Below are 22,603 nucleotides of genomic sequence, written 5' to 3' on the forward strand. Positions count from 1 at the left end.
CATTATTTTATTGTATATCTCAATTACAAAATGTTTATATATTGGTGTGCGTGTGCTAAACAGTGATGTGTTTTTGGTTTTTACATATTCTTCCAAAGTGTATTTTAGGTTTGTTGACCCTTTGGGCCTGATTCATTAAGGAAAGTAAAGCAAAAAAAATGAGTAACTTTGAATCTTGCCAAACCATGTTATATTGGAGGGGGAGGTAAATTTAAAATGTAAGGATAGATTTATAATTGGGGTAAGGCATGTCCTAGATTAACTTTTTGTTGTCAGTGTAAAAATAAAGCTTTCAAGTATTTGTGTCCTACATGAATAAAGAGCCAGTATTTTCCTTATGTACAAAATAATAAACTCCATTGCATCCCTTGCATTGCAACATGGTTTTGTGAAGGTTCAACATTACTCTTTTTATTTTTTTGCTTTACTTTACTTAATGAATCAGGCCCTTTATATTCTTCTAGGGAACGTCCTAATATAGGTTTAAAAAGTGTATTTCTTGCTACAGGGAATAAAGGACAGTCTGGGAGACTTGTTGTTGTTATTCCACCAGTGTCCATACTTCTATGAATGCTGGCAACATATGGCCAACATAATCTGTATGTGTGAAGCTAGCTTTTGGTGCAGTGGTACATGGTATTGCCATCCATATTTCAATATTTGTATTGAAAAGTAAAGGACATATTACCTTTTTAAAACAATATTTATTTTCAGTCTTTTTTTTCCATTAAAGCATAACTAAAAATGTTAATTTTGGGTTGTGTTAGGAAAGGTAAATTAAAATACCAAAAACGTATTTATCGCCTCTTCCACTGATTCCCAGTTTCAGCAAGACCCCCGATGACTGTTATAGCCTGAACAAGAGTTCCTCTCTCCTGCTTGGGGCAGGTGTTTTTCTAATTCCTAGTTGTAAAGTTCTCTTCTCTTTTGAACTTCCCATTCATCCAACGGCCTTATTGCTTGCTTTGACAAAATAAATGACATCCCAATGGAACTGTGGTTAAACAGTCAGAACATGTTGAATATAAAAAGTTTGTTTCATATAGATGTATGTTTGACACAGCAAACTTCCTGCATCAGTTTGTCAGGAAACTCAAATGACTTCTTTTGTACTTGGGGGGCCCTATTCTTTTCTCCAGCCCACTCTGTCTGTGACTTCATACTTGGCTCCATTTATCTTGTTGGATAATAAAATTGACTCGCATGCAGCCTTGCGCTCACTTACACAATCGCTTGAAGTCAAAATTAGCTCACTCCTCTTCTGAGTTAGGCTGGGTCCACACTACAGGTATTTCACCAGATTATCGTGCCAGTCACACAATAAATGACCATTAGGCCTGCCATCACATTAGTGTGTACATTCCCATGATCATTTCTTTTTTGTTCCAAAGCATATTGTATTGTTTTTGATTTTTATAAACATACTAAAGATCTCACTAAATGACTCACGGTCAGCAGTGTAAGCAGGCAGATCTCAATCTATTTTGCACGCAGCGGCTAGACTGATTTTCCTTACAAACCGTTATTCCTCTGCTGAGCCACTCTGTCAGTCTCTACATAGGCTGCCTGTATTTCAACGAATCCAATATAAAATTATTTTACTAACATACAAGGCCATCAACAAAAATGCACCGACATACATTTCCTCACTTGTCTCGAAATATCTCCCTACTCGACGCCTCCGTTCTGCACAAGATCTACGTCTCTTCTCCACTCTCATCACATTCTCCCATTCTCGGTTACAGGATTTTTTCCGGGCTGCACCTACTTTGTGGAATTCCCTCCCACGCACAGTAAAACTTTCCTCTAGTCTTCAAACCTTCAAGCGTTCACTGAAAACCCACCTCTTCAGACAAGGTTATGATATTCCTCAACCATCATCTTAATTTCCCTAGATTACCCTATTGCCATCCTCTATACTGCTAACGCAAGACAACAACCTTCTGACCAACATTGCAACACACACAGCCCACTCAGTACTTTTACCTTTGCAGTCTGGCTGGTCCATTGTGTAATATGATGTAGCACATGCCCTTGTGTTTCTAACTCCCATTGTCCTATAGATTGTAAGCTTTCAAGCAGGGTTCTCTTACCTCTCTGTCTGTATGTATTACCCAGTATTGTCTTATTAATGTTTGTTCCCAATTGTAAAGCGCTACGGAATTTGTTGGCGCTATATAGATAAATGTTGATGATGATGATCTCCATAGAGTTTAGAGTTGTGATCTTTTGATTGTTATGGCATATGAAGAACACAGATCTGAAGATAAATCTAAAACGTGTATAGTGTGTGCACGTGAATTGGAATGCTGATCAGGACTTTCTGTCATTGGTAAATTCATTAACGATATTGCAACCGGAAAATTTTCTGTAGCGTGTACCCAGCCTTAATCTGTGCTGACCAGGAACATTCTGATCTGATTAGCTATTGCTTTTAACTTCAGTGCTAGTACAAGGTTGAGTTGGTGGTGATGACTATTTTAAAATAAAGAAATTTTTTTTGTACCCTAGCGCACTTTAACGATTGGGATTTGATGAGTATTCTCTAAGCTCACAGGTGTGTGTAGCTGCTATTGGACTCAATGCACTAACACCTGTCACCTAGAGAAAGCAAGTACATTCCAGTTTGTTCTGCTGTGGTTTCCTAACATTCTTTGGGGTGCCCAAAAACAGTCTGAAAGAAAATGGATAGCATAGTACATCTCTGGAAAAACAAAATAAATTTGTCTTCGAAAAAGAAAACTTTACAACCTTTTCAACCACAATGAACCCGAGCTGTATCGTTGTAGATCTGAAACAGTACAACATAACAAGCAGCCTAGAGTGTCCAACATTGTCATTGCTATGGTACTGACCTCTGAAAGAGTTCTCTTTCTTGTACTCTTATCAGATTGTTTCTATAATTCATGAAAATTGCAGATTTGAAAGCGATCTGATGCATTCGTCAAATGGATACTTAAAGTTGTGAAAATCCAAATGAAATCAAAAGCTGCTAAAAAGTCTTCAAAGCAGAGAAAACCTAATAAATGTGAGATTTCACTGCATTTAAATCTGGTTTCACCAGGAAACCTGCCTGTAAAATGTCTTCATACCTGTATAAAGGGTATTTTATGAATGGGAAAGCGTTTACATCTAAACCTCTAGTGACATTTTCAAAGTACTTCTTTCAAAAAGTGAAAGATTTTAGAATGGAATAATTAGTCCAGTAAGGAGATGTTTTTAAAACCTTGTGTTAGACCTTAAAGCTAGATGTACATGCCTGAACTAGGAAAATCATCTCCGCCTCTATGCAATCAAAGGCATCATTTTGCTGTTGTGATGGTGTAGCAAACCTCAAGATAACTAGTTTCGGTGTTCAGTAATGGGAAAGTGTAGGGATCAGTTTTGTTAAGCAAAATACCAACTCTTCCAAGACTGTGCAGCCATAAAATAAACAAATCAGTGAAAGGTCAATTGCTAAGGTCCGTAGGCTTCATTTTGGAATGCATACTTTCAGGAAGGAATTTTATTCTAACCTGCTAAAAATCACATGATGTAATCTACACTTTGGCACTGACACCAGATCTGTAAGAAAATGTTATAATAAAAGCTGAATAATACATCTCAGTCTAGAAGTTTGCTCCCCCCTAAGGACTGCAAATAACACTTTCAGTACAATTGTTCAACCACTTAATTATCTGAGCATTGTCGCAGACCTAAGGTTGGGGCTCCACTTATAGTGACATAAGACAGCAACTTCACTAGCGGTCTGTCAGCATTCTGTCTGTACTTTTTGCCCCTGCCTCTCATCTATCTGACTGGCTACACTTGTTTCTGACTGCTTTGAAAACCCAAAAATATTAAATTTTTAAAATACTTGAAGCATGGGCTTAAAGATTTGGTATGTTAGTTATGGATCCTCTTTATTTACATAGGCCAAACAAATAGTGTTGTCATAAGAAGCATCTTAGAAACATTGTATTTCTTTGGTGGTACATGAGATAGCAGCATCCTTTTCCCGATGATTTTGAGAGCTTTCCTCTCTAGTATTGGAACATGTTTTCTTTTTTTATTTGGTAGATAGTCAGGAGCAGAAGGACTCGAGATCAAGAATATTATAGTGTGCTTTGTTGATAAACAAGTGAAACCAAGCTGGGGTTAAATATTTCTCTTGCACAGCCATTTGGGGTACACAGCTGACCATGGGGTATAAAGGGTGCTGTGCTTGGGAGTAAGGCACTAAATTTGAAAAACTTGACTGGCCTGCTCCCTCCCCTCGATGCCCCCTGGACAGAGGACAAGCCGTTGTTGTTTTGGTTTTTTGTTACAAGGGCCTACAAAGTAGGGTGATTTTTAATTTATTTCTTTTTCGATTTAGAACTATAGGTGTTCAGGGAAGTGAACACCGCTACTAAGAGCGGGGAGGCTGCCGTCGGCGCTCCCTTACGGCCACCTGCTCTCCAACACTGGGCTCCCGTCAAAAGGGTCACCCAGTCTCATAACACAGCGACTAGGGACACAGAAACCGCACCAGGGCAACGACGGACCACGCCTGAGGCACGGTAGAGACGGGGTTGTTGTCTGCAACCTTCACCACCTGACTACTGAGGATCAGACAGCGGTGGAACGACTAGGTAGCAGGGAGAGAAGTCTGGTAGGGGGGCTGTAGCTATGTCATCTCCCACCAGGGGTCTTTAGGCACTGGCAGAGCTTTCATGTTGCGAGAGGCGATAGAGGAGGAGGAGCTGCTGCTTCAGGGTGGGTGGCACCTCTCCCAGCATCCGTTCTTCCAGGTACACTTGCATACAGTTTTTGAAGGAACTCATCAGGGAGTTTGTTCCAGACATCTTGGAGGGAACTAATCACAGATCTTCTGTGGATGTAGGCTTGTTCAAATCCTTCTATCTCTTCATGGAATCCCATACAGACTTCATGATGTTAAAGTTGGGGCTCTGTGGGGGCTACAGGGTGGCCTATTATTGTGCCAGTACCAGGGATATGCAGGCATTCCTAGTGGATGCCATGACTGTTCCCTAGAATTGCCTGCTGATATCTTTCCTCTGCTTCCTATGTTACCCTGGATGCTAAAGAGGGCCAAGAGGGAGGGGGTGCAGAAAATTCTGCTGGCACCAGACTGGCTGAGAAGATCCTGGTATGCCAATCTTCTTGGCATGGCGATTGAACTGCCCTGGAGACTTCCTCTCAGGGAGGATCTTCTGAGGCAGGGTCCATTCTTTCATCAAGACAGTACAGTTAGCTTTGACAGCCTGGCGGCTGAGGCTCTTATTCTTCGCAGAAAACATTTCTCTGATAGGGTCATCCAGACGATTAAGGCCAGGAAACCTGTGTCTCCTATTAATTATCACCAGGTTTGGAAGTCATAGATATGCTGGTGTGAACGACGAGGTGCACCCACCTCTTTGTTCTGTCTGGCTCTGTTCTGGTCTGTCCTCGACAATGGCCTGGACAATGGCCTACGTTTGGCTTCTCTGGAAAAAGACGGACAAGGCCGACCTTAACCTTCAAAGATAATTGGCTGTGTTGCAGGAGGTTTACACCTTTCTTTAGGGGGTCCTTAATGTCCAACAACCTTTTTTTTCCGCCGATGGCGCTGTGGAACCTAAATTTTTTTTTTTTTTCAGCGTTTCAGAAATTGCCGTTTGGGGAGGGAACGGGCCAGTCAGGTTGTTAGAATTTAGTGCCTTACTCCCAGCACAGCGCCCTCTATACCACATGGTCAACAGTATCCCCCAAATAGGTTAAGAGAAACATATTTTACAGTCAGTACAAAAATCTTCTTATTGCACTCGCCAAATCTAGGAGTTCTGCATTTACAAAGGTTCATTCTCTGTGCCAGTGATAAATCTAAGATATCAAGAAAAAAAAGAAACAATGTGCACTTGAGATTAACACTATAGGATATAGGTGAAATGTATTTGGTCATTGGGAAATCAATGAAACGGAACTTCTATGAGAGACTGTTCAACAAAACTTCACCAGCCGGATCCCTGAGGATTATCCTCGCTGGCATTTTTTTGTTTATATGCTGATGTATATCTCATTTTTGTGAGTGCAGATTTTCCATTCATATATAAACCACTTTTTATGGGCACTTAAATTGTTTTATAAAATGTTTTATTTTTTTTGTTTTTTAATTATTCGTTAATTGTGGCCATAGACATTGTGAAATGAAGTTGGAGTCTGGGGGTATCTTGGTTATTTGAGCACCTTTTGCTTTTTGTTTTTAAATTTTCATATTTCTACCTTCTGTTCTCCGAAAACATTGGGTTGCTGTAAACAGAGGGGCATTTTCAATACTGGGATGAGTAGCTACATTATTATAATTTACAATTAAACACACAGCCTTAAATTGTTTAAAGTATATTTAAGGGGAAACTTAAAAAGTTTAACTTATCAATATAAGTTCCAGGTTCCTATGTCTATATAGGTAGATTTAGTAGATTGTTTTTTTGTTTTTTTTTAATCGACCGTGTGACAGCATCTTCCCCAGGACAATTGTATCTTAAATGTATTTTTACAGTACTCAATTTTTTTTTTAATTACCTTTTTAACAGTGAAAAATTCCATAGTTTGGGGGGAATAAATTCTTGGTTGGTTGGAGGGTTTTGGTGGCAACTTCTGTATTTCAGTTTCTTATCAGTGTAGTATTTCTCATTGAATCCTAGTGTATCTTCCTCTTACACACAGTGGAGGTGACACCTCTGGGGTGTGCCTCTTAAGTTTAGTTCAGCACAGAAAATCACTCCCAAGAACAAGGTATATAATAATCTGGGAGATCAAAAACAACCCAATGTGTTGTCCAGGGATCTGCAACCTTTCTTGCACTAACTAATGTCAGTATTCCATTATATAAGCCCACAAGCAGGCAAACACAGGGTGAACAGCAAAGAAGAAGCCACTGCTCTCCAAGAAGAACATTGCTGCTCTTTTTAAATTTTGCTAAAGACTACTGAATGAATGTTCTGTGGACGGATAAGTGGAAAATAGAACTTTTTGGCTTAAATGAAAAATGTTATGTTTGGAGAAAATCAGACACTGAATTCCAACATAAGAACCTAGGGCCTGATTCATTAAGGATCTTAAATGAAGAGGTATCTTATTTCAGTCTCTGGACAAAACCATGTTACAATGCAAGGGGTGCAAATTAGTTTTCTGTTTTGCACATAAGTTAAATACTGACTGTTTTTTCATGTAGCACACAAATACTTGATAGCTTATTTGTACACTGAAATTTAAAGTTGATATTTGTGTGCTACATGAAAAAACAGTCAGTATTTAACTTATGTGCAAAACAGAATACTAATTTGCACCCCTTGCATTGTAACATGGTTTTGTCCAGGAGACTGAAATTGAAGATCCTTAATGAATCAGCCCCCTAGTCACAAACACGAAACGTGATGACCGTATCATGGTTTGGGGCCGTTTTGCTGCCCTGGGACAAGGATGGCTTGCCATCATTGATGGAACTATGAATTCTGGATTGTGTACACACAGGTTGGTTTACCAAAAATTGATTGAAACAGAAGAAATTTCCCGATTTGGAATGGCAGAGTCAAAGCCCAGACCTTAATCAAATCAAAATGTTTGTGGCAAGACCTGAAGTGAGGGGTGTTCATACAAGAGAGCCCACCAATGTTCATGAGTTGAAGCAGTCCTGTAAGGAGGAATGCAAAATTCCATCGATGTGTAGGACTGTTCAACAATTACTGTAAACGTTTGGGTGAAGTCATTGCCCCTCAAGGAGGTTACACCATTTGCTGAAAATATAGATTTGCATACTGTTTTTTGACAGATATTTAATGTTGAATCATTTTGATCAAGAAATGAATGAAAATGTATATACTTTGATTTTAGAAGGAGATATGAACTCATTTAAGGTCACATTTATGCAGAAATTCAGATATTGTAAAGGATTCACAAACTTCTAGCACTTTTGCACATTGTACAAAGTTGCCAACTATGCCTGATTTTCCATGCATTGTTCCATACTATAAAAATGTATCAATGTTCCATATTTTTGAATATTGACCATTTGTACAATGTTTTCTATCAAAGAAATTGTCAGCTTTTTATTTGCTTAGTTTTACAAATTAGTATTCATAATGCTGTTTTTGTATTCTAAATATGAATACAAAATTAGCATTATACCATATTCGGTGAACATATCATGCTGGTAGCTGTACAGCACTGTGGTTTACGTAGATTGTACATCACTTTATGTGCTTATGTGTAAGTCCCAGTAATTAAATTATATTGAAGATTTTCTTTTGCTGTAGAACTTCACAAAGCTATCTTGCATTTCTGTATATTGTAGAAAACTCCATAGTCCATATTTAAAAAAATATATATATATTTTTTTTTACTGCTTGTTTTATATAGGAGCCCTTGATTGTTTTTGAAGTTCCTCTTGGTGTTATTGCAAGAATTGAGAAGATGGGTGGTGCTTCAAGTAGAGGAGAAAATGCATATGGTCTGGATATAACCTGCAAAGTAAGCATGATAGACAAACCTGTATGCTTGTAAGGTGAAATAAAGTTAGTCGCTTTATGAAACGCTTGTGTTAGTTGACCACACACAGCAGCCCATTTTTTTGGGATAATTAAATATTCAAAAGAAATCAGTAGGGAGCATTCAACTGACTGTCATACCCTCAAAGTCTGTCTCAACTTTGTGTAGATAACAGGAACTCTTTAGACAATCTAGAGAATCTAAGTGAAGCTTTCACATTTAATTTAATTCAATATAATTTTCCTGTGCTGTTTTACTTATTTATGCTGTTTTAAATGTCTTTGGAGAAATAGCTTTACCAGATTTCATAACATGTTACCTACTCATTGATACTCATTCTTGAAAGTATCTCAATTATGTGTATAAATGATTGTATGCTTAATTACCATGATTGTTTGCAATTAAGTGTTAGACTGCATGACTTAATCTTCAAAAATATTTGCATAAATACCAAAGACAATGTCTATACTAGAATGTCTTTTGCGCTTTAACATTTTAAAGCAATTGTTTTAGAAAAACATGGTGGAATGATTGTCTCAGGTGATTGTCTTTAAATGGTAACCTCATATGTCAGTGGGATGTGCAAGCATGTAGGTGTCTCCCACTGTATGGGTTTCACAAATCTTTTCTTAAGTTAGTGTGTTTTTTGTTTATTTGTTTCCTCTGTCGTCCTCGTTTTAAAAGTGGTTGACGTGTATAGGGATGTGATTCTGTTTCATTAAAACTGTCATAGAATTGCAAAACCTATGTACTCATGGTCTCATTGTTTCCAGTTTATCATCCCATGTTTGCATTTTATTAACATACGTTTCCATACTTGTCTCCATGCACATACAGATTTCATATTAGTTCCTCTTCATTAGAATATCACATCCCTCATGATTAAGCTCTAACAGAGAGAAACTGCTGACTCCTTTTTATCTTTTCCTAATGTAGGACATGAGAAACCTTCGTTTTGCTCTGAAACAGGAAACGCACAGCAGAAAACAGATATTTGAAGATATAACAAAGCATGCTTTTCCACTATCACACGGCTTGGTAAGCAGCTATGTGTAAATTTATATATAGAACTACGTTGTCTTGCTTGTGGCTCCTGTAGAAAAAGAAAAGCAAAGTAACTTTTAGTATTTTACACAGTGTTAATTTAAGCATTTCCTATGTATGTTTAAATATTTCAATACGACTCTATTTATTGCTGTAATTCTTGTATAGATCTTTACGTGTGATAGATGCGTATGACTGTTTAGACTGATGATGTGGACAGGAGGATAAAGTTCCATGGAGCAAGAGGCAATGCAGCAATGTGGTTGGAATAAGACCATCCTTTAGATAATAGGATTAGAGCTGTCAGTGGAAACAATAGGCAGCTGATCAGAATGAATTCCAAAAACCATGCACACTTTATGAAGTGATACAGGACAATATATAATAGTAATGGGCCCTTTTTCTTTAATAAAAAAAATAAATAAAAACAAAAAACACTTTTAAAAATATCCAGAATCTCCCCCTTTAAACTGGAGTGAGCGAGTCATTAACTGAGGGCAGGGGAGTTTTTCTATTGCTGAATTCATTGGAAATATTCTCTCACTGTGCCATTTTTGGCTATTGTTGACGTTGTCTACATATTGAGCATCATTGAGAATGCAAGGAATGGTTTTCTAATCTCTCTCTTCATTGCAAAGAAACCTGTCATTTAAAATATTTTGAAAACCTGTGAATTACTAATTTTTTGGGCTTCTCCATTCAAAACCATTAAAATTAAAGGTGCCCACGCATGCTGTGATTCTTGACTTTTAATTGAAATATATTTGTTCATGCACAAAATTATATAAATCTATTTTCAAGTACTGAGCATCAAACATTTTTAAATTTTAACAGCCATATTTATAAACAATTGTTTAACATTTTCTTGTAATTAGGGTGTTTTATGTGCTACACACTTGATTGTAAGATCTCATTTAAATGTATTGTGAGAAAGTATACAGGCGCCTTTAGAGTTTTCAAATTCAGATTTTCTTCTATTTTTGGAGCATTTTGCCTAAAATATACTATTAGTACTTAACAATTACCCCAGGCATTCCCATCTCTATTAAATGTTTAGCAGTGCTCCTTACAGTGAGTGGGGGTAGAACTTAATTCATAGTGATAATGTCTGTGCTTATGACATGATTAACTAGCAGCAGCAATTATTTGTGTTCTTGGGATGCTGAATTTCTACGTAGAAGATCCCATCCCTGCATTTGTTCTTGAAAGTGCTGGGTGGATGTGTTTGTTTATAATATCTACTGTCTGTTTCTTTTCCTGGATATTTCTGCATGTGGAGATATTTACTGATCATACTCAGTGCTACTAGAGTAGTCTGATAGTGACTACTTGTAATCAAATCAGCAGTCTGAATAAAATTGAACATCTACTGAGAGCTTTGTATCATTGTTGAAGACAGGTCTAAACAAAAAGCATTGTAGTGTGGATAAAAGTAGTGTACGCTTGAGTCGATTGTCGCCTATTGACAGAAAAGCCGTTCAAGCCTGTTCTTAGCCTTAATTCTCCTGGGACTGGGGTGATGTAGAAAATAATGTATGGTGTGCCTGTACAGATCATGCACCTATACTAGCCATGCAACCAATGAGCAGAAGATGACCATTGTGAATATATCTAGTGCTCCACTGGCATTTTTCACTTCTCTCTGGGCTTTATAATAAACCCTTTGCTTGAGGGGTAAGACTGTAACAATACATTTGAACTAAGAGCTGATGTATCACTCTGTTCTTCAGCATTAAGTGAACCTCTAATTCTGTTTTTGGGGCTTAATCAGGTTATTTTTTGTTTTGAGGTACTGTAATATTCTGCACCACTTTAAAAAAACAAACAAAAGCTTTTTAAAAGTGGTTAAACAATTGAGACAGTTGTACAACTCCATTAGTGTTTAGACTGGGTACACACTAGAATTTGTTTCCCAATGCGATATCCTTATCGATTTTACCAACGATTAATAAAAAAAGTCCTGATCAGCATGTGGATTCATATGCAGACTATACACATATACAGGATTTACCTACAGACCTGTGCTCTTCATCTGTCATAACCATCGGCTCAAAAGATTGTGACTCTGCACATGCCGTAGAGATCTATGGACACTGCTGGTCGTGAGTGCATACACACTGCAGGATTGGAACGACCTTGTTCCATCGTTGAACGACATGTTTAGTCCGATTTAAAGTCAAATGAAATTATACAATGTGCTTTGGAGAGATAATCGTTTATCGTGAGGCGTACACTATATCAGGCCAAAAGGTCAATTATCATTTCATTGGCCCGATAATCAACTGAAACACTGTAGTGTTTACCCTGCCTTAGATTATATCTGATGTCTGCTTTATCTGCAGATTAGTACATTACTGTTAGTACAAGGCATTTTAGTCATTTGAATAAATTATTTTAAAATACTCAACCCATATTTTAATATGGTTCAACTTTTTACATCTGAAACTAGCATTCCTCCTTTTAATACATTTATTTAAATACCATTACCCATTAGAATTTGATATGTGGTGCTTGATACTTCATTAACTTCAATACGTTTGACTTGCATTGAACGCAAAACATGCAGTAGAAAGCAGCTGAAATATGCAGCGCAAACGCAATGCTTCCAAACTTATGTGTATAGGTGACAGAGGAAACACAGGCTTCCAATGCCATTCCTGTTTCATGCATTGTATTAGCATTTAAAACCCTTGTAAACTGATGTATTTTGATGCTAGTAGTCAAGACCTTCGTTTGACCTGTTGTGTTAAAAATAGTTCTATATGCGTCTGGGTGTCAATGGTCTGTCTCTCACAATCTCGTATTTAAATTTGTTATGTATAAATAAAACTTGTTAAAAACAGGTTATGTAAATGTTATGTTTCCTGTCAGTTTCACCACAGGTTTGTGTCTGCTATACAAGCTAGCAGCATCAAACTTGTTTGTAGACAATACCAAATCATTCGTAAAGTTAAGTAGGCATTGATTTAAATTTAGCAGTTAATGCCCCAAAATTGCACAATTTTGACACCAGAACTTGCATATAGCTTATAATCGTTTATTTAAAAAGATTGTAAGTGACATATTCTAGAACTCTTATCTTATGTTATGAGGTTTTGCCTGTAGTAAATTATTGAACAAATAATTAAAAAGTAAATATTTCTGTGACAAATACCAAGAGGGGAAAAAAACAAAAATAGAATCAGGACAGATTCATTTAGTACTGATTAAAATGTCTATAGGGTCATTTATAAATCCAGGACAATGCAGAGGTGCTGTGCTCGTTTTCTGAGACATTGTACCTCTTTATCCTCCTTGCATTGACAGATTCCATCTCTCAATTAACTTATTGAAGTGCAGATGCAATAAAAGCTCACTGTCTTGCCTGCAATTGTATTCAGTTCTACTTTTTTTTCTTTATTTCTCCTAAGGCAGATTATATGAAAAGTAGGACTGTTTTACTTTTGGTTACATTGTTATTACTGTGACACAGGCACACTTTGGGTGGTGCATACACGAACACCTTCTTTCTTTTTAACGCTGCTTTTATTGTCAGGATGGCAAAGTAATTTATAGCATAAAGTTGCATACACTTTTCTTGTGACCCTAACGCTAAAGTAATAGAGACCGACTTTCTAGACACCGGACACTGTCTGGCATCGGTCACACACAGCCTCAGTCGCACACATGAAAGAAATAGGTTTAAATAGTTTACACTCCTCCCACAGCCCTAGATTGATGGACTAATGACACTCCCACCTTGCCTTTAAAAGGGAGTTTGTTGCTGGTGCGCTCTTATTAATTGCAGACACACCCTGTCAGCCTGCAGCTTGCTGTGGAAAGGATGCCTTTTAATCTACAAAATATGTAAGTTAAATCGGACTCTTTAGTCTCTTATCACACATGCAATGACCTCCATCTGTATCTCCACCTAAGGTGTGCTACTGTACAAATGTGTAACTCTGTTTGCAGCCTTTCGTTGCAGATTGGCAACTAAATATCTATCTCCACTTTTAGAATCTATCTTCACCTACACTCCCCAATACACATTTAATTAATTCTCTCCAGTAACTAAAGACGAAGGCTCTACACTCCTCTCATCATCTCACCCTACAACCTGTCCCCTCGACCCTATTCCCTCCTAACTTCTCTGCTCCCTCTCATTATCATAATCAACATTTATTTATATAGCGCCAGCAAATTCCGTACCGCTTTACAATTGGGAACAAACATTAATAAAACAATACTGGGTAATGCATATAGACAGAGAGGTAAGAGAACCCTGCTCGCAAGCTTACAATCTATAGGACCACTGTAAGCGCACCTCTAGCTCACCTCTTCAAACTGTCTCTCTTCACTGGCACATTTCCATCCTCCTTTAAACATGTGCTCATCTCACCAATTCTAAAGAAACCATCTTTGAATCCACCTCTCTCTCCAATTAACGTCCTATTTCTCTCCTTCTTCCTTTTGTACACTAATCACTCAAGTAGTTTGGAGGCAAACACCTGTCTCAATTTCTCTCCTCTCACTCCATCCTCGTCACTGCAATCAGGCTTTCGTCCCCAACATTATACTGAAACTTCTATCACAAAAGTGATTGATGATTTACTTACTGCAAAGTCTAAGGGTCATTTCTCCGTACTCCTCCTCCTGGAACTCTCTGCAACTTTTAGCACTGATAACACTCTTAAGCACACTTTTAACAGTGACTGTTGATCACCCTCTCTTCCTACATACCCTTCAATCCATTGGCCTCCGTGGCATTTGTTTCCTTATTCACTCCCTACCTATTGCTCCCTTTTAGTTTTTCTGCCTCTGGCTCATCCTCCCCTCCACTCCCACTATCTGTTGGTGTCCCACAAGACTCTGTTCTTGGCCTTTTACTTTTATCATTGTACATCTCTTCTTTTGGGACACTAATTCACCTCCAGTTCCACCTCTACACTGATAACACCCAAATCTATCTCTCTTCCCCGGACCTTTCCCCTTCTGTACTATCTCGTGTAACCAACTGTCTTTTAGCTATCTCCACATGGATGTCCAAATGCTACCTAAAGCTCAACATATCCAAAGCAGAGCTTATTATCTTCCCTCCTGCCAGAATCGCCACCTCCCCTCAAATTTCTCTCGCTGTCAATAACACCACAATTTCCTCAGTCTTCCAAGCCCTCTGCTTTATTTTTCACATCCAAACTCTCTCCCAGTCCTGTCGACTCCACCTTGAAAACATTGCCAGAATACGCCCTTTTCTTACTCAACATGCTACCAAAACTCTTATCCATTCTCTCATCTCCTGTCATGACTACTGCATCATCCTGCTATCTGACATTCCCGACACCCATATATCCATACTTCATTCCATTCTGTATGCTGCCGCAAAACTGATCTTTCTATCACCGCTCCACATCTGCTGCACCACATTGCAAATCGCTCCTTGTGTCCTCCAGAATAAAATTAAAATTACTCACTCTTACTTACAAAGCTCTCAATAACACCACCTTTTCATACTTCTCAAATCTCATATCAAAATACTCTCCCTCCTCCCTCCTGGATCTACCTCTGACCTGCGCCTTATCTTGTGGCTGGTAACCACTCTCCCTCCCGTCTACAAGACTTCTCCCGTGCTGCTCTCCACTTATGGAATTCCCTAGCATCAGACTGTCCCATAGCCTTCAAATCTTTAGACGCTTTCTGAAAACCCATCTTTTGGTTTTTTTTTTGTTTGTTTTTTTTTTTAGAGCTTCCCTTCTTCCTGATGATACTACTCACACTAATACATCCTCACAGCTGTCCCAGTCTCCACTCTGAACCACAATCGCTCCTCTTGTTACATCTGTGCCCTCTTCCATTAAGAATGTAAGCTCTCTAATGAGCAGGGTCCTCCATACCCTTTGTTTTCATGTACACGTTTATTTTCTCTACCTTGTGTGTCCCTGTTATATATTTGTCCTGTTTTCCCTGCTATTCAGCGCTGTGGAGCACTGTGGTGCCTTTTATAAATCTACGATAATAATTGCAAGCCTGTGGCAAACGTCTCCCTTTGTCAAACAACATATTGTGTTGCACTGTACAAATCCTGCTCCAGTGCAGCATACAATTTAATTTGCCTACTCCAGACACACAAACTCCACATATCACATTGATTTTGTGCACATTTAAATGCACTTTCCCATTTACTATGCCCCTAGATTGCTTACAAGGCATCCCATTATAAGTAATTGCCACTGCCACTAACCTCCGCCATTGATGGGCCAAACAGGAAAGTCATCCCTAGATGTTCTCTCCCCATCCCTTCAATCTAATTACACTATCCAGAGATTGCATTAATACATGAATGGTCATTTGATCCTTTGCAACACCCTGGCACTACTCAAGATCGGTCTCATGTCTTGGAAGAAAAACATAATTTACGTGCTCTGTTGTGTGTTATAGAAGCCCACGTTGTGGCTTTTGCTAGGGCTAGGAGCCACTGCAAGCTAGGGACACTGACGGCAGCTGTGCGCTCACTGACCACCAGTTATCGCCTCCCGGCCCCCACACTTTTAGCAGTAGTTGGTAGCTGTTTGCTAATAATATATGGATAGAATGTTTTTGGTATCCCCCAGATGTGCTGATATTGTATTTACATTGATGGAAAAAATACAATTTTCTGTGTCATCGTGCACAGCTTAAAACTGTATTACAGTGCTGTCCTTTAGTAAAGGACTAGGTTCACATACAAAACTGAGAATGTGGGTGGGTCAAAAAGGAGCAGCTTATAAGATAAACTGAACTACAAGTCTCAGCATGTCTTGGAGAGTGCAAGGATGCATTTATTAATGACCGTTTGTTCCTTTATTTACTATTAATGGCAGAAGCAAAACATGCACAATAATTATATAGGGAAGGTATAAAACCAAATCGCATAAATGTCCACGATGTCAAGTGGCCAAAGGATTATTTGTTAGAAAAAGAAACAAATTATGAGTTTGCGTCAAAGCATGTACAGGTGTGTCGGGTAATTAGGGTTGTTTAATATGTGATAGCAGTAAGGGATAATTGCTGTGTAGTGTGTGATGTCATTATTGCAATGTAAAGTATAGCACATATATTGGGGGGATGTAATAATTAAGTGTATATATGAGTAATTTTTCTCCATGGAAAGAAACGTAGAGCGATCACTGTCGCTATCTGTTTCTGCTAAACAAAATCTTGTTTTTGCAACATAGCCTCAGCAAGGCAGAATTAGGCACTTTACTGAAGCTATGCTGCCATCAGTATGGCAATACCCACTTTGCCGTGCACCTCCAACAGAAAGAGGAGCTGAGCCGTACATGTACACACACAAACTGATACAATTGCTCAGGAATGAGCACATGACATCACAAAAGATGGCACAGCGTTTGCACTGTGTGCATTTTCTTCATTTGGTAATTAACCTTTTCAATTTTTATAGAAACGGTGATCTTAAGCATATTATGTTAATTTTGAATTGGTTATTAGCCTGAGAGTGCTATACCCCTCTGATACCCTGTTTGACAGGATACTCAAGTGGTTACACAGTATAATGAGTTCTTCGCTTCCATTATGTCTGTATATGTTGCTAATGTTCTTGCAGTTAACCCATGTATGAAGCATGTGATGTAATATACCGGAAAATGTAGCTAATTTTAGATTGACAGCATCTTAGTGTGTCTGTGGGGTAGAACCTGAGCAGTAATGTGATGCTCAGTGCACATTTGCTAGAGGATGTTGTGATCTGAGGAGATGAATTCACTTCCTTCATTGCTGCTGACCTTGCAGTAAAAAGATTCCTCTGTTCATTTTTATGCAATAGGAAAATGCTGTTAACTGCAGCCATTTTTCTGTCGATGGATATTTTAGATTTTAATTCAGACAATTTTGCATGAATTTGAGAAAAAAAGGACTTAACAATGAAAATTATTCATTCAAAAATATGGGTAGAATTTCCCTGTTACATCTTATTCAGGCTGCCAAACTTATATATTAAGGCCTACAGCCTTCCTAATTATCTGTCCTTTCTCTGTTATGACTTTTTAATTATATGTGATCCGCACCCTTTAAATTGATAAAAATCGCAAAGGTTATTGGAAATATTGCATAACAAATAATTATAATAATTTGGCAGCTGTCTACTTAACTGATCTGATATTTGCTGTAGGTTTTAGAAACTGCAAATGTTGTCAATGAACATTTTAATTCGGTCTATACTAAACTAAGAGGGTGTATTAACCTCTTAAAAGCCTTACACTCAGGCTTTTATAATGCACATTAAATACTTAATATTAATGTCTATTAACCACGCTTTGACACCAGCGGTCTGGAAAATAATTGAAGCAAATGGACCTGCGCTCATTTCAACAAACATTCGATTTGACTTGTGTCTTTTTTTTTTTTTTTTTTTTTTTACTGCTGCCTACAGAGTCCAGAAATGTTACTGCTTGCTAAAATGTTATGGACTTCTATGGGATTGCTCATAATTACTGTGCTGCAGAAACGCTGTCAGGTGATCTAATGAACACTCTTAAAGTGAGGACAAAGTATAAGGCTTTAAATAATGAAAATGTCTTCCATTGGCCTATGTGCAATTTTCAGTTGCGCAGTTTCAGTTGGTTCCATTTCACTTCCCTATTAGAATTGTTTCCTTTGTAGGTTTTTACACAGTGTTCTGTCTCTCTTGTACTGTGAACCTCATAAAAATCAAGTTGCAAACCACATTCCAATAGACCATTTATAACTTCAATGTCTTGCCTGCCTTGTGCCAAGAAGCTGTAGTCACTATATATCAGTTATGTGTCCAGCTAAATAAACATTTCTACCTCCTCCAGCAGGTTTGTTCTGATGAACTGTGCTGAATTTTGATGTATATAACCTTGTCCTGCATCTTCCCACTTGACCAAGACAAATTGCTTTTCTGTTTCAGTTCAGCCAACTCTTCCATTATATCCTGACTGCTATTTTCACAGTTCACTTTCTGGAAATGTTTTTGTGTGTAGTTCTAAAGTAAGATTTTAAGCAAGTCATCTGGGTTGATCTATAATGGCTCTGTCCTTGGTGGCTCACGGTCTGTCAGGATGGTCTTTTATGCACTTTGGGGCACTTAACAGATTATCCGTGTTTAAGAAATTTTGTAAATTCAGTTCCTGGTTTCAAATATCTGGTTCTGGCAGTGCTAGCAGAATAGAGGTCTAATCTGCATTGTGTTTCACTTACACATCATTTTCAATGTAAAAAAAAAAAAAAAAAAAGGCAGCTGGGTATATAGCTAAAGCTGTCCATGCAAGCTGCAGTATTGGTCAATTGGCCCCAAAATGATTGCAGTACCCAGTAATGAATATGCTCATTATCAAGTTAGAAATGGTTATATGAGCACTGCTACATGCATGTGTGTGGTCAACTTCTGACTGCATTAACAAACCTAAGTTACGGAATTGAATTGGCCTCTCTGCCTGAACACTAAACTGGAAGGTCTTACACCCATCTGTGGCCAAATTGGACAGACCTGAGCTCTCGGGACAGGGTTTGATACCACTGACTGGCTTGCTTCAATGCAGATATATAATCCCTCCCTTGATTTATACCATGCCAGGTATATAAAACAAAGGGATTGAATAAAATGTGTGTATAATTATGTACAATAAATACTGTACAGTTTTCATCATTTGATCCTCTTGGTCGGTCTGTATTACCCAATATTGTTTTATTACTCTGCTTGTTCTCAATTGTAAAGCTCCATGGAATATGCTGGCGCTATACCAATAAATATTCATGATTTGTTGTACAATTTATTGTTAAAGACCTTTAGTAAAGTGGGGATAAGTTTGTCTTTAAGGTGATGTTGTCACACTCCAGAAGAATTCACGAGAATGCAGGGTATCCATTCACTAGTGTGGCAGAGTGCATCATGTGACTAGTTTCTGGGGAATAGGATGCATAATAGTGTCCGCAAAATATCTGCCGCCTCTGTATGTTACAGGCCATATTTAAAGAGCAGGGCTAGAATTTGTCTTACCGTTATATGAACAGTACAGTGACTAGCAGTCTGTGACCCTACAGTGTGTGTTAATTCTTTTACTTGCATGTAATTTCAGCATTACACTACAACAAATCACTTGTTAATGCTTGATCAGCATTCTGCTGCTGCTACAAATCTTTACTGTGTGCTGTCAGTTTATATAAAGCATGAAGTGGGAGACGGGAAGCTGTTTTGGAGGGTTTCCTTCCACCCTCACTAAGGACTGCATTAATACTTACTAGACTGCAAATATCTGTCAATTAACAGACTAGTTTTACTAGTCATACTGCTGATTTTCTGTTTGAGGCTTTCAGGTGGTGCAAAAACTTGATACAGTGTCTATGTTTAAGAGCGATCATCACCATTTATTTATATAGTGCCACTGATTCCGCAGCGCTGTACAGAGAACTCACTCACATCAGTCCCTGCCCCATTGGGCTTACAGTCTAAATTCCCTCACACACGGACAGATACACAGACTAGGGTCAATTTGTTAGCAGCCAATTAACCTACCAGTATGTTTTTGGAGTGTGGGAGGAAACCGGAGCACCCAGAGGAAACCCACGCAAACACAGGAAGAACATACAAACTCCTCACAGATAAAGGTCATGGTCGGGAATTGAAATCATGATCCCCATGCTGTGAGGCAGAAGTGCTAACCACTAAGCCGATTCATCAAAGTAATGTCTTTGTATTATATAGCTTTATACTATATGTCAGTAGGATTTCTTGAAAAGGACCAAGTAGGAAATTGATAATACATAGGTACTGAAAGACTTTCCTAAATGATTACTGAGCAAGCAAGCAAATGTAGTAAGATGATTTTCCAATGTATCTTAATAATCTAATTTTAATTCTGAAAATAACCTAAACTTTGTGTTCTACATATTCCTAGTAAATTAGCCTAGCAGCTGGTGAGACTTCTGTCCTTCAGAAAATCATGAGTAATTCTGTATGTATTTATTCACATTTTCATGACCAGCATTCTGCAATCCAGTGCAAATTAATAATACTGTATTTGATCACATTTCCTAATTTGTGAAACAGTTAAGGTTTTCTTAGGAATTATTATTATTGTTATTATCTTTAGTTTAAAAGGCGCCACAAAGGGTCCGCAGTGCCGTACATGACTTTTTTGTCTTTTATTTTTTGATGCTCTGTGCCTTTTAAACAAAGTAGTCTGCTCTTGGCAGAATTACCGAAAAGTAAAACGGTACTATTTGTTTTTGATTATTTAAATTTATGTGTACAGGGCCACTGATTCTCTAGAAGAGCATTGCAGTGTTAAGATCTTGCTCGATAACATCTTTTGCTGTATTAATGTAATTAGCCTGGTTCAGTTACATAGGCTAGAGACAAAATCAGTGGATTAGTATTACAGCTTCGTATTGTTATCCAACACAGTTAAACTTGGTGGCATCTGTCATTTTTCCAAAGTTCTTAATCCGTATCCACTTTGTATGGCCCTGTATACTCTTTTTGTCATAAACCCCCCTTTTATTCATTTTAGCCTTATGTTTCTTCATTGTTACTATGTTAGTGATGTTGCCGTTGATCACACAAACCTGTAACATTAAGCTAAAGATGTGTTCATATCTTGTAAACCCTGATGTACAGCAAATTGACTTTGATCCCTGCTTCTTGTATAGATGAATGAGCCTAGGTTTGCTCTGATGCCGCTGTCACTTTTGGTGTTGGGACTTCCAGTTGGGTTCGGGAAAGTCATATTGAGGACATTTAACGCCAGCGGCAATCATACGTTGCTCCTACATCTTTAACCCTTTTTGTTCATAGCATTGTGGCATTTATTCATTTATCTCTTCCTGTTTGTATCCTGAAACTTAACCCTAATATAAATGTGTTAAGTGACTGAGTAGTACAAAATTGCTAAGCGTGTATAAATAAAGGAGATGTTGCTTTGTATAGAAATTGCAGTGTTGGGAAAAGATACTGATCACAGCAAATCTGTCATTCAAAGCACAGCAGTAGACACATTGTTCAGATTGCTTTCTGTGCACATTATCTCCTTTCTCACACTTTGATTACAAGACTTGATTCTTTCTCCTAACAGAAGCTCTGCTAGGACACTGGCAGCATCTCTCTCTACCCGGGAACTGGGCGTTTATGAAAATGGCACTTATTTGTACAAGCAGTCTTGTATTCATAATCTGTGGCACCTATTATAGCATCAGCTGTTACTACATATTCGGTAATTGTGGGGACAGGGATCCTAGAAGCCCAGCACTTTCCCTTGGAATACCAAGTCCTCAGATTTGTTGACTAGACCCAATCGTCTGAAGAAGTAGGGACTGTGGAGAAAGGATAACGGTTTTGTTTAAGTGTTTGTGCAGTGAAAGTGGCAGGCATTTCAGTGAATAGAAGGTTAGTGATTTATAGCACTCGCAGCAGATGAAGCCAGTCGGTTAGGAACAGAAAATCCTTTGTAAGCAAGGATCAGAGCTGTTTGCAGGTGTTCGCTCAATGCCTCCTTTTGTTTTTCATCCTTACTGCTCTTTCTGTTCCTCAAACCCATGCTATGATGGGGACTAGTTGTTATGCTTTATGATCTGGGAAATATTTGTTATGTTTCAACTCTCTGCACTTAGTCAGTTTAACCTGTTCTATATATTAATAAAACAAAACCTGGAGTGATTAAAAATGTACTTAGAAATGGGGAACTTTTTTTGATCACATTCTCGGGACGTATTAATGTTTATTTGGGATGGTTGTAATATTATTTGCTCAGCTCAGCGAAAATGTAATATCCTCTATAGACAGCACAAGGACACTCTCACCAAGTGGTCAGATTATAGTGGCAAAAGTCTAGACATTACCATACATTTTTTTTTTGCTCTGCAAAAGTCCCACACACAGTCTGTTTTGAGAAGAAGTGAGTTTTGGGAAGCTGTCCAGTTCAGAAATAAGACTGCAGTTTCATGGGGATGGCGCAGAATACAACGGTTCTAGCTAAACAGGAAATAGTTGCTATAAATGACATTCCTACTAAATCAACGCTGTAATGAAACCAAATAGATTTATTAAAAATTAGTTCTA

General features: G+C 38.1%; 1 protein-coding gene across 1 annotated transcript in view; it reads left to right on the forward strand.

The window, feature by feature from the left end:
• Window positions 1–22,603, forward strand: part of MTM1 (myotubularin 1) — a 63,379-nt gene that overhangs the window by 22,795 nt on the left and 17,981 nt on the right. Inside the window, exons 5-6 of the mRNA XM_075184248.1 lie at window positions 8,380–8,490; window positions 9,445–9,546. Coding sequence (XP_075040349.1) covers window positions 8,380–8,490; window positions 9,445–9,546 — 213 coding nt within the window. The remainder of the gene's footprint in view (window positions 1–8,379; window positions 8,491–9,444; window positions 9,547–22,603) is intronic.

The sequence above is a fragment of the Mixophyes fleayi genome, chromosome 9 (assembly GCF_038048845.1).
Source record: "Mixophyes fleayi isolate aMixFle1 chromosome 9, aMixFle1.hap1, whole genome shotgun sequence".
NCBI classification, from domain to species: domain Eukaryota; kingdom Metazoa; phylum Chordata; class Amphibia; order Anura; family Limnodynastidae; genus Mixophyes; species Mixophyes fleayi.